This window comes from Andrographis paniculata, unplaced genomic scaffold (assembly GCF_009805555.1).
Source record: "Andrographis paniculata isolate CXL003 unplaced genomic scaffold, ASM980555v1 Contig32END, whole genome shotgun sequence".
Taxonomy (NCBI): domain Eukaryota; kingdom Viridiplantae; phylum Streptophyta; class Magnoliopsida; order Lamiales; family Acanthaceae; genus Andrographis; species Andrographis paniculata.
Window position 1 is genome coordinate 7,665,785 of NW_026137565.1, and position 18,092 is coordinate 7,683,876.

The 18,092-nt window shown below is 33.5% G+C and overlaps 3 protein-coding genes across 3 annotated transcripts; 1 reads left to right on the top strand and 2 right to left on the bottom strand.

The window, feature by feature from the left end:
* Window positions 1-1,773: 1,773 nt before the first annotated feature.
* On the bottom strand, window positions 1,774-2,455 carry LOC127247852 (uncharacterized). Its single transcript, XM_051269895.1, has one exon. The coding sequence runs from the start codon at window positions 2,389-2,391 to the stop codon at window positions 1,966-1,968; it is 426 nt and encodes a 141-aa protein (XP_051125852.1). The 5' UTR covers window positions 2,392-2,455; the 3' UTR covers window positions 1,774-1,965.
* Window positions 2,456-8,093: 5,638 nt separating this feature from the next.
* On the top strand, window positions 8,094-9,732 carry LOC127247755 (gibberellin 2-beta-dioxygenase-like). Its single transcript, XM_051269744.1, has 2 exons — window positions 8,094-9,005; window positions 9,089-9,732. Exons 1-2 carry the CDS (start codon window positions 8,247-8,249, stop codon window positions 9,347-9,349), a joined length of 1,020 nt encoding a protein of 339 aa, XP_051125701.1. The 5' UTR covers window positions 8,094-8,246; the 3' UTR covers window positions 9,350-9,732.
* A 6,178-nt stretch (window positions 9,733-15,910) lies between these two features.
* Window positions 15,911-17,633, bottom strand: LOC127247814 (glucan endo-1,3-beta-glucosidase 14-like). Its single transcript, XM_051269843.1, has 2 exons — window positions 16,392-17,633; window positions 15,911-16,281 (listed from the first exon to the last, which is right to left on the bottom strand). The coding sequence occupies exons 1-2, from the start codon at window positions 17,571-17,573 to the stop codon at window positions 16,195-16,197; spliced, it is 1,269 nt and encodes a 422-aa protein (XP_051125800.1). The 5' UTR covers window positions 17,574-17,633; the 3' UTR covers window positions 15,911-16,194.
* Between the last annotated feature and the right edge of the window lie 459 nt (window positions 17,634-18,092).

Below are 18,092 nucleotides of genomic sequence, written 5' to 3' on the forward strand. Positions count from 1 at the left end.
TTTCTTCTATTATTATTATTATTATTATTTAACGAGTGATTCTATACATCTGCTACACTTAGATCAATATAAATAATATTATAATAATTAATTCATAATCAGATTGGACTTTGGAACGAAATAGTTGTAACTTTTGTATGGCGAGGGTGCTCAATGTTGTTGAGAACAAATATCAAACACCTTACCGGCGTTTTCTCGCCGGCGATCCGCCACATCTGTAACCACCTTAGCCACCGTGAATCTCAGCCGCGGAGTCAGGATCCATACTCCCAGCGGGCTCACACTTGTATCAGCCTGCAGACATTCAGGATTGGTAATTCAAGGGGAGGAACTGTTTGAGAGATTTATGTGCAGGTATGGAATCAATTAAACCCCGGATCGAGCATTACGGGTGCATGGTGGATCTTTTCATTCGAGTCGAGCAGAGTGTGTGGAGAAAACAGTAAGTTTGATCGAGGGGACGCCTCTAGAACCCGATGCTGTTATTTGGAAATCGGTGATGCGAGGGTGCTTCGAGCACGGGAACTTGGCAATGGCTGAAGCTGCGGGGAAGAAAGCAATATAACTGGAACCTGGTGATGATGCAGTGTTGGTGGAGTTATGTTTGGACGCAAGAATCATACATTTGGGAATGATGATGCCACCGAGACAACTAAATCCTTTGTTGCTTCGGATGGCTTTCAATTTCAAGGGATATTGCAAGATAATGAAAATCAAGATGCCCCTGTAATTGTAAAGCCTGAACATGCAGCAGCAGCAACATGGTCGAATAACTGCAGAAGTTTTGAGACGAATAAATAAGGACTAAAAACTTGACTATTCTGGAAAGAATGGCAGATGAAGCTTGCTTGGTCTTTAGGGTTGAAAGCTTGGAAAGAAATAGAGAAATTTGATGAAAAAGATATTGACATGAGCACTATAGTAGAGGGAAAGCCAGAATCTTGTTCTTCATGGGTTTCTACGTATATATGGCCTTTGTTTAAACATATTTTGAAATTTTAGTACTATTTTTTTTTTTCAAATACTACATTAAATAATATATTTTTCTCACGTCACATCAAATATTTAAACTTTTACTATTTATAATTTTTTTTATAAACAGAGCCTTGATCTCAGTCGATTATTTACAGAATTCTGGTTGTATAGCTGAAAGCTTCTAAATTCTCATTAAATTCTTGATTCTATCTCGAGCTGGATGTATAACAGGTAAACCTCGTTTTGTCTGTTCTATAATCCGACAAAAATGTATATATAGTGCCCGGATAAATCTGATTTTATTAAGGGTATATTTCTTTAGCATAATTTTATCAAATTTTATTATTAGACTCCGCATATTTTTTTTCTTTACATAACATTTCATTAAATATTAATTTTATATTAAATTCAAATTAAATTTTTCTAAACTCATAAGAAGAAAAGCCCTCCGGGCCGCCTGCTGGGTGATATTCACCCAAGGTGAAAAATGATCCTTATTTATCCATATCCCTTTCGAGGCCGCGTTTCTTGCAGCAATTAATATTTCATTCCATTCTCGGATTTGGATTTGAACCAAGCATGTGATTAAGAAGCCTAACTTTGAATGTGTGTATGCGGTGAGCCTTTGGGATATATATATATATATGATCCACCTTCCGACAAGTCAGTTGGTTGAAGATTTATTTCAGTACAGCACAGATGCAGCTTCGAAACTTTGAGGTAGTTAGACGTGCACGCCGTAGGTTATTGCAAAATTTGGCATACTGCCTGCCAAGCTCATTACGCATGTTTTCATAGTTTGCGTCTGTATATAAGAAGTGAATTTATTGCATAGAGATACCCCCACAAGTAATTAACACCATAGTACTGTCACCATAGTACTGTCATGAAGCTAAAACACTGAGATTCTGAAGCATTCAGAATTATTTTATTAATTAATTATATATATTGATGGTGGATGAAAACATGGATATGTGTTTTTATGTAAGATCAATTCTTGATGTCTTCTTCCTCCTCGAAAGCGGAGACCGGAAAAGTACGGGAAAGTCCAGTCCGGGTGGTGAATGTAATTTTGCCAGAGTTGGGGTCCTGAATGGAAATATCAGAGATGGCCACCCAGATGAGGAGCTCCTTGCTCTTGACACCTGTCAGGCGCTTCATCCGACGGTTCTCCACCACCGCCGTCACCTCCTTGTCGTACCACACCGTCCGATCGATCGACCGGAAAACGTGCGTCTTACTTTTCTTCTGCTTCAGCCACACGAATCCGGTGGCCTCGTTGTAGCCGACTTCCTCGATGTCGTCCAAGGGGAGCATGCCTCTCGGGAGCTGCATCTTCTCCAGCAGCTCCATGGACTTCCGCTTGCAGATGTCGTTGCCGGTGTACACCTCGGCGTTCTCGCGGTCGGACGCCATTGTTGATCGGAAATTGCAGGGAACCGCCGGCTGCGATTTTCGGAAATGGTGAAGTGCTGTGCAGTACTGTGCTGCATTCGGAGTTTGCGTATTTATAGTGAGGGGGCGATGGCCAGACTGCGTTTTGGGGTTGAAGTTACGAGAATGCCCTCGGCCTGAGAGAGGATACGTGGTGGAACTTCGCGGAAAAAAATGCCACGTGGCACTGTGGGTCTATTTATTGTGAGCAGAGAGATCAGCTGGTAGTTGACTGAACTCTGTAAATATATACGAACTGACATGGATGACGAAATTGCAACTAAAATCAATAAATATATAAATAATAAATAGGGGTAAATAAATGTGGTTAGATTTGGATATAACCGTTATTCAGTTAACTAATTTAATTGTATGTATGGGCTGAACATAGGCCCATTATGCAAGCCCGTTAAGTGGATTATATGTCTTGGATCGGCTCATGGGCCGAGTGATTCAGTATGATACGGCCCACAATAACTTTCAATAACATAGGCACAGCGGATATGCTAACGATGAATCTACGGATGCTTCACCCGGTTATTACTATTAATTATAGCTGATTACTCCATAGAACATGTATTTTCGATAACAAAATAAAATACTCTTTTTATTCCAATACAATAGTCTTATTTACTATTTTTGTCCGTCCAAAAACAATAGTCTTATTTTAAGATATATTTATGGGACGAAGGGAGTATAGTATATATAATTTATTATATTATATAAAATTAAGACATAAGATAGAATTATTTTAATAAATTTTTGTGTAAGTATATGAAGTGTATGAATTAATTATGGGTAATAAAAATAGCGAGAATAATAATAATAATAATAATAATAAAAATAATAGACGACCGACAGCGAAATTTGCGAATAAGATGGTTCCACGTCATGGCTTGACAACAACCTTAGTGTTGTGTGAGTACGACCAGTACTACACGTTTTCACCTCCTCCTCTCTCCCTCACTCCAGTTTCTATATACAATTATTATTATTATTATTATTATTATTGTTATTATTATTGATATATGTGGTGTGGTGTCCCAGTGAAGCGATGGCTGAAAAGGTCACTAAAATGAAGGTGTGATTGCAAATAAAATGTATAAATATATACGATAGGCCCCAAATGTTGGGAAATCTATTCCATGTCTCCCTCGCCTGCAATAAAATCACTTGATATGGTAATTATATATACATATGCATATAAAATTCACTGATAATTAATGATCATGTGTGTGTTGCCAGATATGGCAAATTCAGCTCACCAATCATCACATGCATCCTCCATTATTATTATTATTATTATTATTATAAAAATTAATTGGCTTATGATCAATGATATATCACCGACGTGGCAAAATGAAACACCATTTACTCCTCCAGATAAAATGTACTGTGATTGTGAGTACGAGAATGCCACAAAATTGAACAAGTGATAAATCTTTATCTAAAAGCAGCATATCTATTTGTTACCTATAAATAAACAGAAATAGATCTGCCCAACAAGTCACGTCCACACACATATTTATAAATTTCATTCACAAGCCCACCAGTTCTTGAATGCATTTAAACATAATTTATATATGGGACCCAATTCTATTCATCGATAATGTAACGGTTTGCACATCACATCGCCCATGTGAGTAACCTTCTTATAATCGATTCAATACCGAAGAAATTGATATGTACATATTTCAAAATTGATTTCTTTATATTTCATGAATAATTCAAATATTATTGATTAATTAATTACTCGTAGATTTTTCTTTATATATATATATATATATATTAAAATTCAGGCAGGGTTTATTTTATTTTAAGCAAGTGGACTTAGCATGACACGTCAAACACGGGATGGCCGTTAAAGATGTTTGCTTGAAGATCTGTACCCTTCCTTCCATAAAATCATTAATGGGCCCTTGCTGGACCAATTATTTGGGGGCCATTTCTCTGTCACAAAGCCCACCACCAAATTAATATTAATATTAATATTAATATATATATATATAAAAGCACAAAACACTTTAATTTTGGAATTTTTTTATTTTTTAAATAATAAGTTTGGATAATTAGTTAAAATTTGTTAGGATAAGAGATAATCTAAAAAAATCCAGATTTATCGAGATAATAAATAACAAAATATGTATAAAATTAGAGTTTTGTATATCTATATATATACCTAAGAGATTAAGCCAAAATCACCATAACAAAAATTATTATAAAATTTTCGTTCAACACTTCAAGAAGTGTTCGTAATTCGTTGCTTTTTTCAAACGTTGGGATTATTGGTTGTACATAGTTCGAAAGATTTTCCACATGAAAAAATATCATTATAACTTTTATATATTATTTATGCATATAATTTTTTATCATTTATTATATAGTGGAAATTTTATAATAAATTTGTTTTCTTTGACTTATTAATTTTTTTGTCCATATTATGATGCAAAAAATCTTTTAAAAAAAAAAGAGAGAAAAAAAGAATGAGAAGAAAAAAATAGAAGAGAAAGAAGAGAAGTAGAAAGAAAAAAAAAAACGAAAACAGATATAGTATTTTTTGTCTTTTTATTTATTTATTTATTTATTTTATTATGTATAATAATTTTATTAAATTAATTTTAAATTTCTACTAGTATATTCTTCTTATTATTATTATATATTTATTTAGTAATTTATTTAGTTTCGAGTTTAATGTTATAATATTTTCATTATTACTATATATGTATTTTTTAAAATTATCTATTGTGTTATCTTATTTTCGACTAATTATTTTTTTTTATCTTTATTATGTTTGAGTTTAAATTGTAATAATATATTTATGAAATTTTGATTCGCTTCCTTAATATTTTTTATTTGATTTAATTATCGTATTTTTTTATTTATAATTTATTTTTTATATAAATTAATTTTTTACTATTTTTATACAAAATTTTATTATCAAAATAAAATTTATTATTTAAAATATAAAAATTAAATTAATATCATAAATTCTGTAATTATATAGCACAAGTAATAAGCTAGTATATATATATATATATAAAGCACCACCAATAAATACAAATTATATTGCGTGACATTGACAAAATTATTATTATTATTATTATTATTTAGATTTAGATAAATTTGTACCATATAATTTAGACAAAATTACTTATAACTATATATTTTGAAGAGTCTCTATCATACTCTTTATTATTTTAAAACTAGTTAAGATTTTATACGTATTATAAAAATTATTATATAGAATTCCTTATAAATTGTGCATGGTTTTTTAATACTTTTTTAAAATATTGCACAATTTATTTTTCCAAATACTATTTTGTAATTGCAATTTTTTAAACATAGTAATAAATAATATAAAATATTTTTTATAAAAGTCAAAAAGTAAAAAAAATATATATTTATTTGAAAAAAATCTAAAAATTAATTATTCAATTTAAAATAATATATTTTATATTTTTGACATAATTTCTCATATCATACATAAAAAATTAATCTATTTAAAAACATTGAGTGAACGAATATTTTCTAAATTTCACATAATTTAAAATTTACAAAGAAAAATATATAATACTCCATCCGTCTCATAATAAAGTATTAGTCCGTCCCATAACAAAGTATCAATTTTACTTGTTAGTAATTGTACTATTTACCTAACATTATAAATATTCTTACAATTTATAATATATTACATAAATATCATTACTTTTGTATCACACATACTAATAAGATTATGGTAATCATTTCTACTTTATTTTTATTATATTCTAATATAATACTAATATTTTTAAAATTATATAAAAAAAAAAAAAAATATTTACTTATAAAACAGAGTGACAAGTACAAAATTTTCAAACTACATGTAACTTTTAAGCAATTTTATTTATAATTTATAAATAATGAGGTGAGAGAGAAGGAGGAATGGAGTATCACATTCACATTAATGACTTATTCAATTGGTCTAAGCTACTCTTTGGAGTTGTCGGAAGTTACAGGTCTCTCTGAGTCATGATTCTCCACTTTTTATGCAGTTTTTTTTTATTTAAAAAAAAAATAAAAATAAATTATAAATCCCAAACAATATTTAATAAAGGGCATATGGGGGATAAAAGAATTAAATGGAATATATGTCTGTAGTCAATGTACACAAAAATTAATAAACAACAACCATGATTATGATTATTGTTATTGTTAATTCAACATGTAATGTAACAACTCCCTACTGTCTCTCCCCTAACTATATTATTTTATTAATTAATATTATAATAACAATTAATTAATTAAGGGAGCTAGCTAGGTATAATTTATTAATGATTAGATAATTATTCAATCCCGGCCATCATGCGGAGCAGGTTTTGAGGAAACTGTATATATATATATGTGTGTTATTTGACCAATTGATTAATTAATTAATTAATTAATTAATTCTTACATTGTTTAATTACAATGTTAGGAGGAAACTGTATTAACTACTGATGTTCGTTTGCACATGATCAATCGCCCATTCTAAGGTTTCTTGTCCACTAATTAACTATTTCTTTGTTATAGCATAATTAATTATTTGTAGTTATGCAGCCACAATATTTGCCCGACACCATCTGAAGACATTCCAATTTTTTAATTCTTACTTTTTTAAAAATAAAAAATAAAAAAAATAATAATAAAATATAGATGCAATACTTAGATATATAAATGATTGACTTGTGATAAATGGGAGCAGGGCCGGCAATGACCATTTCCGACCGGCCATGCATCTTTTTATCTTTCTCTTTTTCATTACAATTCAATTATACATAAAAATGCGCAAAGACATCATAATTAAATAATTGGAGGACATAAGAACTAAACATTTGTATAGTCTAACAATGAAATGATTATTTTCTTGATTACCTTTTCTATATTTTTTTAATGATATGAATATTTAATTTCAGCGAATAAAAAAATATCCAGTATACCTAATCAGTGTATTAATTACTGTGATCTCTTTGGAGAAAAAGGAAATGTTTCTTTTATTTCATTAAAAAAAATAATAATAAAATTACAAATAGTTGCTCATATTAGTCATATGCTACATATAAAGCACTCGACAGAATAAAACATTGCTATATTATTGTCACGAAAATGAAAAAGTGTGTTATGGACCAGATATTTCCAATACAATGTAGATGCTATGTATGTATAGCAAAAATAAATAAAAATTTAATGTGTGTCATATATACACACACATACTCTATTTACTTTCACATCCTCAATCTCTACCATATTTAAAAAAAATAAAAATAAATAAAAGGCTAAATAATTGTGATTTACTGTGCATATATATATATATATCTAATGAAAGAAAGTATATCCTTGGATAATATATATATATATATTGGGATAAATATTGACATCGATACTGAAATAATACAAACTATATATGACGTGACAATTTATAATAAATAGTACTAGTAGTATTAATATTATATGAAATCGAGATTCACTAATAAATTTGGTTATTAATTTAAAAATGAAAAGAAAATTTCTTAGACGAGGCAGGGCAGGCAGCTTTCATGAGTCAATCAAAAAAAGGCTCGCAGTGAGTGGATCCTCGATACTATAAAAATGCCCAAGCTTGCACACAACCACTTCATTGTTTTCATCGCCTTCCTTCTTCTTACACATACACACACACACTTGTAATACGTGTGTGTATATATATATATATACATGTTCATGCACTAAACTCAATAGCTCCCTCCCTGCTTACCTTTATAAATCTTCAGACCCTCAGCTCTGCCTAAACCAAAAACACAAACACATTATCAATTAATTAATCTTTTTTTATCGTTCCAACAATGGTGGTTTTGTCGCAGCAGCCGATTCCGGACACTCTGTCCGGGTTCAGGACAACATGCAAGACGGCGGTTCTCACCCAAATTCCGGTGGTGGACCTTTCCGACGGCGCCAATGCGGCGCGTCTCATTGTCGAGGCCTGCCGGGACTTCGGGTTCTTCAAGGTAGTCAACCACCGCGTCTCGCCGGAGCTACTGGCGGAGCTGGAGGCGGAGGCCGTCAAGTTCTTCAAACAGCCCCCGCCGGAGAAGGAGAAATCAGGGCCGCCGAATCCCTTCGGCTACGGCAACAAGCGCATCGGAGTCAACGGCGACGTCGGATGGATCGAATATCTCCTCTTCTGCATCAATCACGAACTCACCGCCCAGAGCCCCCACGCCGCCGCCGTTCCCTGCATTTCCCATACCCTCCGGCGGCTCGTGAACAGGTACACCGCCGCCACTCGCGACCTGGCGGGCGAGGTCCTGGAAATGGCGGCGGAGGGGCTGGGAATCAAGGACAGGGGAGCGATGAGCAGGCTTGTAAGAAGCCAGACAAGCGACTCATGTTTCAGAATAAACCACTACCCGCCGTGCCCTGAGGCGGCGCCGCCGCCAATGAGCGGCGTGGTCGGATTCGGAGAGCACACCGACCCGCAATTAGTGTCTGTCCTAAGGTCCAACGCCGTGTCGGGACTCCAAATTTGCCTCAAGGACGGCACGTGGCTGCCCGTGCCGCCCGACCACGCGTCCTTCTTCTTCCTTGTTGGCGACTCCCTCCAGGTAATTAATTATTCAATTAATTCAATGAAATTAATTATTTCTTAATTGAAATCGAATTAACTGAAATTAAATCGATGAATCAGGTGATGAGCAATGGGAGATTTAGGAGTGTGAAGCACAGAGTGGTGGCGGGGGGCCAGAAATCGAGGTTGTCGATGATATACTTTGCGGGGGCCCCTCTAAGTGCAAAGATCGAACCTTTAGCATCGTTGATGGGGGAAGGGGAAGAGAGTCTGTACAAGGAATTCACATGGTCTGAATACAAGAAGTCAGCTTACAAATCCAGATTGGGTGCTCATAGGTTGGGGCTTTTTGAGAAAAAATCAATCAATCTTCAACCCTAATCCAAAATCCATTTTCAATTGTCCTTTTAATTAGGACAATCAAAATCTTGTGTGTGTGTGTGTGTGTGTGGTATGGGTCTGTCTGGCTGTCTGACTGTCTGTGTGGTGTGGTCGGCTCAATCCCACCCCTTTCTTATTCCACAAAAAGGCTACGTACGCTACTTTTACAGGGGTTGACCCACCCCATTTTGCCTTAGGTGGAAAATAAATAGGTTCTTTAAATTATTATCATTATTATTCGTTGTTGGTAGTTAATTATTTTATTTGGGCCCTCTTAGTTTGTGTTTATTAAATTTCGTCAACTAACTTCTTCTCATCTTGCGTTTCAATTGTAATTTGTAACCACCACCACTCCTTGTAGTATTATTAATGCAAATTTTTTGTATGGCTTAAGTCGGAGAGCATCATTTGCAGACAGTCAATATCAATCTTAAATGTGGCCGTTAAGAAACAATACCGAATATTGCACATGCTGATTTGCTACCATCAAAGTCTTGAAAGTGAGCTAGTTTTGTACTCCCTTCGTCCGAAACGAGGCAACATTTGCTTTTGATACGTAGTATTAAGTAGGATAAATTAGAAGTCAAGTGATGTGATGGAGAGAGAAATATATATTTTATTTTTTTATTTTGACGAAGGGATAAAATATGAGCTAGAGATTAAGTATAATTAATTATTTTCTATTTTGAAAATATTGTAAAGTATTGGGACGTACAAAAAAAAAAAAATATTACGGAATATTTGGGACGGAGGGAGTACTATTACTATTTACTACCCACATAGCATTGATTATTAAAAATCAGTAATTATATATAATATCTACCCAGGAATTGATTGATGCGTGGAATGGAATTAAATCACCAGAATTTCAAAATTGTCGTCCCCCACAAATGTCATCAGAATATCAATTAATTATGCACACCTCCCCCATGCGCCCCCGCCCCCCGCCCCCCTTCTTTCCGCCATTTTTTCTTATAATTTTATGTCCATTTTTTATTTTGTAATTTTACAAAAGAAGTTGGCATAAAATTGACCTGGAAAGAGTATTATTTATCAGTTTCGAAAAATATAGATTGAATGTCAGTATCAATTTTTGGTGGCATAACACTAGGTGAAATGAGATTATGTGCTATCTATTTCTTAAAATGTAATCTATAAATGTGAAGTCTGGTGGTCTATGTATTATATATTATCTTCTATGTTACATTGTTACTTCTCAAAATAACATCAATTTAATTGTATATTTTTAAATATCTGTTGGATCCTGTGATTCGGAATTTCAAAATAGTTCGTCGATTTCGTTGGCGTGGGTTCTGAAAGTACTCCAGAGAGCCAATCCGTCGTCGGGCAATGCGAATTTCACACGATTACTGAACTAAACTATGATTAACTACGGAAAGCGAGTAAATAAATTGCAGAAAATATATAATCGGAAGTAAATTGCATAAATGAAAATAAAACGAGGAAGAAAAAATATGAAAATATGCGATTTGTTCTGTTGTGCGTGTGTGTTGTGTTTCTTTTTCCTACTTGTAATCCTAAGCTAAAATAACCACTTCTCCCACTAACAGGGGTGATTACAAATTATTTCCACTTCTTTCTATCTCTCTTAACCACCAAAAACCTCCTTCCATCATTTCCCAGCGACTTCCATTGCCTTTGGACCGAGTTCCATTCGTCTTGAGCATTTCCATCGATTCTGGACCAAGTTCCATTCACTCTTGATTTTTTCCATTGCCTCCAAATTAGACCTGCAACATACCCTAATTCGTTTTCATCATACTCCTAGCCGGTTTACGGGGATATGTTCCCAACATCCTTGAGTTACGTTGAACCTTCATTCTTCTTCCTTCTGTTTTGACCCCTAGGACCTTCCATATAGGACCTATAGGTACCATAGTCTTCCATTGACATTATGAGGTTGCCGATTCAGGGTTAATAGAGCTTGTCGTCCGAAGGTCTATGGAAGTCACATCTTTTTGCTCCATGAAAGCTCCGCAGCCTGATGGAAGTCACTATCTTTGACATTTAAGTCATTTTGGACTTGGGGTCCAACAATATCATATTATATTATTTGGACTATTTGCTATTAAATTCACTGATGTTTTTTTAAGACTTATCAAGCTAACAAAAGAAGTATATTGTAGATTTTGTTTAGATAGATATTTTTGAAATTTTTAAAGTTTGCAAAAAATAAAAAATTAGTATTTAATATAATATTTTATGAAAAAAAATGTATTTAATGTGATTTTTTTGAAAAATAAATAGTATTAAATAAGTGAGAGTGGTTAAAGTAAACAAAATCTATATATCTAATACTTTATTTGTCCCTTATCAAATGGACCATTTTGGGGTTTTGTAATAAAATAAGAAATAATACTATCTCCATCAAGCTACAAAGTATACATATTTTATTTTGGGACGCCTAATTACAAAGTAACTATTTCATTAAATAGCTCACTTTTTCTTCACAAATATCCTTATTTTATATCACATCATTACTTTTATATCAAAAAGTACATACAAAAATGTCATTACACTACTTTTACCTACTTACTATAATTTCTTAAGTTTCGCGCCAAAAGTAGATGTATACTTCTTGTTTGGACGAAATAAATAGTATTTTATTAATTAGTGGAGATGTGTAAAAGATTTTTGATATTTTTTCATTTTACTTTTTGTATAAAATAATTTTATATATAATAATATATTTTTAATTTAGATAAAAGTTTAAAATATTTAATATTAATGTATAATTTTTTTTAATTAAAAAAATATTTTAAAATAAAATAGATAAAAATAATAAAAGAATACTTAAAAGTGAGATAAATGAAGTATTTATTATTTGTCACAAATGTAAATCTATCACCTCTATTTCGATATATAATACCGAATCAATTATTTTATTGTAATGACTGTCCACGTCAACTTGTATTCCATCTCAAAGTGAAACGACAAGACCTCTTACTGCCTGCACGTCTTGTCTCTCTCTCTCTCTCTCTCTCTCTCTCTCTCTCTAGATTAATCAGACAACTCAGTGTTATAATCTTCAATCCAGCGGACTGGCAAATCTAAGCCGTTGATGATGTGGAGGGTCCCACAACGAGGGACGGCGTGGATGAGTCCACAAGAATCACACTCCATCTGGCATCTGCTCATTTTGTACTTTGGTAGGGGAATAAAATAAAATGCCTCCTGGATTCCCATGCATTGATGATATTAATTTTTCTTTTATTATTATTAATATATTAAAACTCGTCAAACGCGTTTTCTTGAAATAAATGTTTATTTTAATTACTTGTGCACTTTATATGTCGTTTTCATCGACTAGGTACCCACAAGGTTCTTCTAGACACCTTCGTTTATTTAGGAGGTTGACAAAATGCAATTCTACTTGACGGAGTTTATATATTTGTACCCAACAAGGTTTTGTTTGTTCCATTCTTGAATTTTAACTGTGGAATAATGTAAATACGGAAATATTATAATAAGTATATTAATATAAATAATTATAAATTAAAATAATTTAATTAAAATTAAGAAAATATAAATTATAAATTTTAAAATACAAATTAAATGTATAATTATTTTAAAAAAATAATTATATGCATGAAACATACTTAAATAAAAATTATGAACATTTTATTGTGACGAATAAAATATTAAAAAAGCAACACCTAAAGAATATCCAATTTTTTAAGTTTGGGTCATTGGATTGAATATCCAAAGATTTTAAGGGTTTTTTTTTTTTTTTTTTTTTTCTAAAAAAAAAATAATAAAGAAGACCCAACATTCAATATAATATATAAAAAGTAAGATATTATACATCAGTAGCATTTTAGTTTATATCTAAATCCCAATAAGGATAAGATATAAGGCCCAATGTTTTTTGGAAATTTGTTATTATTCTTTTTTTTTAAAACAAAAAAAAAAATCAAATTAAATACTAAATTTTTATTATTTACAAATTTTTTTCAAAATTTCAAATATCTCAAAAATCACTCGTCTAAATGGAGTTTTTCTTCTTTCGTGCATAATAATAATAATAATAAAACTGATATCTATGTATAAAGATTATTTTTGATTTGGAATATTAGACTTATCTCTATTCATATTAAATTAAATATATTTATTTTTTATTATTTTGAAAATATATTTAAACAAGCTTTCCCTATTATTTGCGTTTGCGTTTGCTTTTGGGGCTAACACATGATTAAAGAATCTTGTAATTTGAACAACTTTATATATAACTATTCAAAATGTGGAAATTGGAATGGGCAGGCTCAAGAAAGAATTGGGAGCAGGTAATAAGATCTTGTAGGTGATTAGAGTTGAGATTTGACAATCTAACCATGATTATTTCTCATCCCAAATTCTGCAATTTGCGTGTGATTACCAACCAATTAATGTAACTAGTACAGCACTTTTAATTAGCACTAAGCTAGTTGTAGTATTAGACATTAGTACGTACTGCCACGCCACAGCTGTCTCTCTCTGACTCGATTTTCTTTGAAAGTTGAATGTTGACTAATTAACTAATAACATTCGATTAGTCGTTGGTTAGGAATATGATTGACATAATTAATTAGCATCAGCAGTGAGGATTCAATGTGTCCACACCATGCACTGCACTGCTGCTTTTAGTGACAGTGAGTGTGGTGGCGACTTATAAGTCAAGCTGATTAAAGGCAGGGTGGGGTGGGGTGGGGTAAACATATAAATGAATCAATAACAGTTGACTTATGGTGCGATTCATGTTTGACTTGCGGCTCATCTACCCTATCGATATATACCCATGCACCTACCTACCTCATCTCAGTAGTAGCCATCCCTTTGGTGTCTCACTTTTATTTTTATTTTTATTTTTGACCTCATATTATCAAGCCATTCTTATGAAGTGTTATTATTAATCATACAAAGTAGCCCGATCTTACCAGCAATTGCAATGACTTCTTAATAGAAGCCCAACCATCAAATATAAAGCTTTTAAATGTTTATAATATCACACAATACCTTTCTTATTAAAAAAAATTGTAGCAATATGGACTATATATATGTCAAATTTAATTTTATGAATTAAGTTATCACTAATCTTCTTTTTCAATTGGTTTGTATATATATAGGTGTTCTTATTCTAATTTAGGAATAATAAATATTTATAATTTTATAATATGAATAATTGTTTCGTATGCTATTTAAATATAATATATATTTTAAATAAAAGACAAGTTTAAATTTATTTTTTTTAGATAATAAATGTAAAATGTTGGAAGATACGATACCCTATATTGGGCTTAGAGCCCACGTCCACAGTGCAGGGAGGCAGACTATATTTATCTTAATAGAAAATTTGGGCTCGATTTGTATACATATAATTTTTAAAATTTTGATAACTTTTTATTTTTATATATATATATATATTAAAATATTAATATTTTTATTATTTTCAAATCTTTTCAATACTACAAAAATCTATATCTAAACAGAGCTTGTATTTGGATTTGGTACTTATGTTGCTAATGCTAATGCTAATTAATGATATTGTAGTACTGTAATTAGACCATTGAATTCGACAGCTTGATCACATATATATATATCAGTAATTATAATAAATAAATAATGATTAATACATGTAATGTACATACATAGACATGCTTTAACAGGTGGAAATGCATCTTCCCATCATCAATTCATCACCATCTAATCATCCTACCTTACCCATGCATGCACGTGAATCTCTCTCTCTCTCTCTCTCTCTCTCTCTCTCTCTCTCTCTATATATATATATATATATGTATATGGAGGGGAGAGAGAGAACAATATAGTGTGCCATAAAAGTCGTTGCTTATACGCAAAGTAATAATAACATCTGCAATATATATATATATATAATGTGATTATAATTATTTTGTGTGTTTGATTTGGTTTCCTAGCTAGTAATTATAATTATTAATTAATTAATTAATTAATTAGAATATGAATCTGGAATTTGTACACATATATGGATATGTGTGTGTGTCGTGAGGGAGTATATATATATAAATGTATGTATGTATGTATGTATTACGTAAGATGGAATTAATGTGGAATCCACGTCCAAAAGTGGATTGGGGTACGTAGTAGCTACTTTATCTGCTGCAACAACCGATCGATATATATATATATATATGTATGTATAGAATCTAATCTGTCCTTAACGAATATCCCTAATTTGCATTGCATGTGGACTACAGACACGACCACACCACAAACTGTATGTCGTCCTAAGTTACTTACGTGTACCTACAAGATATACTACAATAATATTATTATAATTAATTAATTAATTAATTGATTGTACACAATGGAAATTAAAATTAAAATTAAAGCAGAAGCCGCCGCTGGTGACGAGAAAGCAAAACTTGATAATAATAATACATTATCTAATTTCATCTTATTACATATATATATATATATACAATCCCCCATCTCCTAATTAATTATCCATATTCAAAGCTAGAAATTAACAATAATGCATGCTTAGCTCTCAATTAATATTACATATATATATATATAATATATGTAATCATGATGATGAAATTGGGAATCAAGTGGCTCGAAGCATAGCGATCAATAAATTTATAAATTGTGAATCCTTCTCGTAACAATTAATTAAAAAGAATCCTTCAAATATATATATCTACTCCATGTATATATCCTCGTTCAATTGTAGGATGGATGAAGTAATAATGACGCCGACAGCTAATTAATTAAATAACTACCTAGACCTCCTCGAACTCGAATAGAGATGTATATACATACATACATACATGCATGCATGCAGTGCTGCACTCTTTCGTTGATCCTTAATGTCTGAATTCCCACAATGCCAACCCTTGAAAGCCCAGAATTAATACTGAATACCAAATGCTCCATGAATGGATCCCTCTCACCTGTAATTGATCATACAAAGTATTCATTTCAAACCCAAAAAATGGTAATATATATTGATCTAATCACCTATATCTATACATTTTTTAATTATTAATTAATAATTAATTACCTTGGTGGCACCGGAAGAAAAGGAGATTATAGACGACGAGGCGGCGGAGGGCGACGAAGAAGACGAAAATGGCGATGAAGAAGCCGCTGCGGCGGTGGTGGGCAATGCTGAGAGGCCGACATTGTAGGCCATAGTCCCATCGGGCTGGAACAGGCCGTAGTTCCTCTCGGAAGTCGGGCCGGGCTTCATGTCCTCGTTAAACAAAGCGAAGACGTAAATCTCCAATGTCCTGGCGGGCCTCATCGGCGTCCCTTCCTTCTTCAACTGCCTCGTCATAATATTCCGATTGTAAATCGCGGCGTTCTCCGGCGTCGCCCCGATCTCGTCGGTGTCCCCCCGCGACGGCCACCCCGTCTCCGAAACCCTAACCTCGATCCCCGGGTAACCCATTTTGGCCATGGCCGACGCCACGGCGTCCACCTGCGCGTACAGCATGTTGTCGTACCGGAGTTTTGTGTTTTGGTCCACCGTGCCGGAATTAGGGTTCAACAGGACGTAGTCCAGAGGGATCTTTGTCGGGTCGTCTTTGTAGGCGAAGTAGGGATAAGCATTGATCCAGAACGGCGATTTGGTAGCAGACAAAAATTGTAAGAATTGCGGCAGAATTCCGGTCAGCTCCGGCCGGAAGGTTCCGGCGGACGGCGGGAAGGATTCCTGGAGAACGGCAAGCGAATTGGGGGTGGACACGTGGATGAATTGATCGAGTCGGAATCGGACCAGGGCTGCGTGGATGGCGACCATGGCGGGGACGAGAGCGGCGACGAGGTTGGGGTCGACGTTCTCGCCGGAGAAAATCTCGTTTCCGACGGCGATTCCGGTGATTCGGGTGGCGGGGAAGTAGGGCCTGATGTGGGTGTAGACCCATTGGAAGGCCTGGTTGGGATCCGACAATGTGGGGAGCATTTGGTTTTCGACGGTTACGATGAGGTCGACGTTGGAGTTTGCGAATGCGGCGAGGACCTGAGGGTTGGTGTCGTAAATTCTGGCTTTGGTGAGTTTGAGCGACCGGAGGAGTTCCAGAACCTTCTCCGGCGGCGGCAGGTTGTTGCCGACTTGGCCGTAATTAATACCGAGGGATTGTACTTTCAGGAAATCGAAACCCGACAGGATTAGGAAGAAGAGTAATGCAAGGCCGTAGTAATAATGGGAGACGAAAATGTTGGTGATGGAAAGAGTTTCCATTAAAGAGAAATGAGAGGGATCGAGAAGCAGGGAACACTGAAAATGAGAGCGGGCCGTACTCAGTCGTCGTCAGAATTAAGAAATAGAAATGAGGATATATATATATATATATAGAGAGAGAGAGGTGAATAGGTGATGAAGTTGTAAGTCGTAGTCGTCATCTTCTTCCTCTCCCTCATAGGTTCTTTTGATGTCCAAATTAATTAACTACTCTTCTTTCTCAGGACAAGACAGGACACTGCCATTACTGCGCGGGACCCGTCACTTAATTACTTCATGTAAAAGGAAGACCCGACCCGACCCGAGCCACGACAGCATCATGATTCAAATTTATTAGTTACTCAATAAGTAATTCCAATGTAATCATCATAATGGATCATCATTAATTCAGCACTCAGAACATAACTGTCTGAATCTGAATTGACAGTGTAGAATTCATTAAAATGCTTAATTGGGCACTCAAAAATCGACTGCCACGCACGCATGAAGCGGATCTTCAAGTTCAACCCGCCATATTTT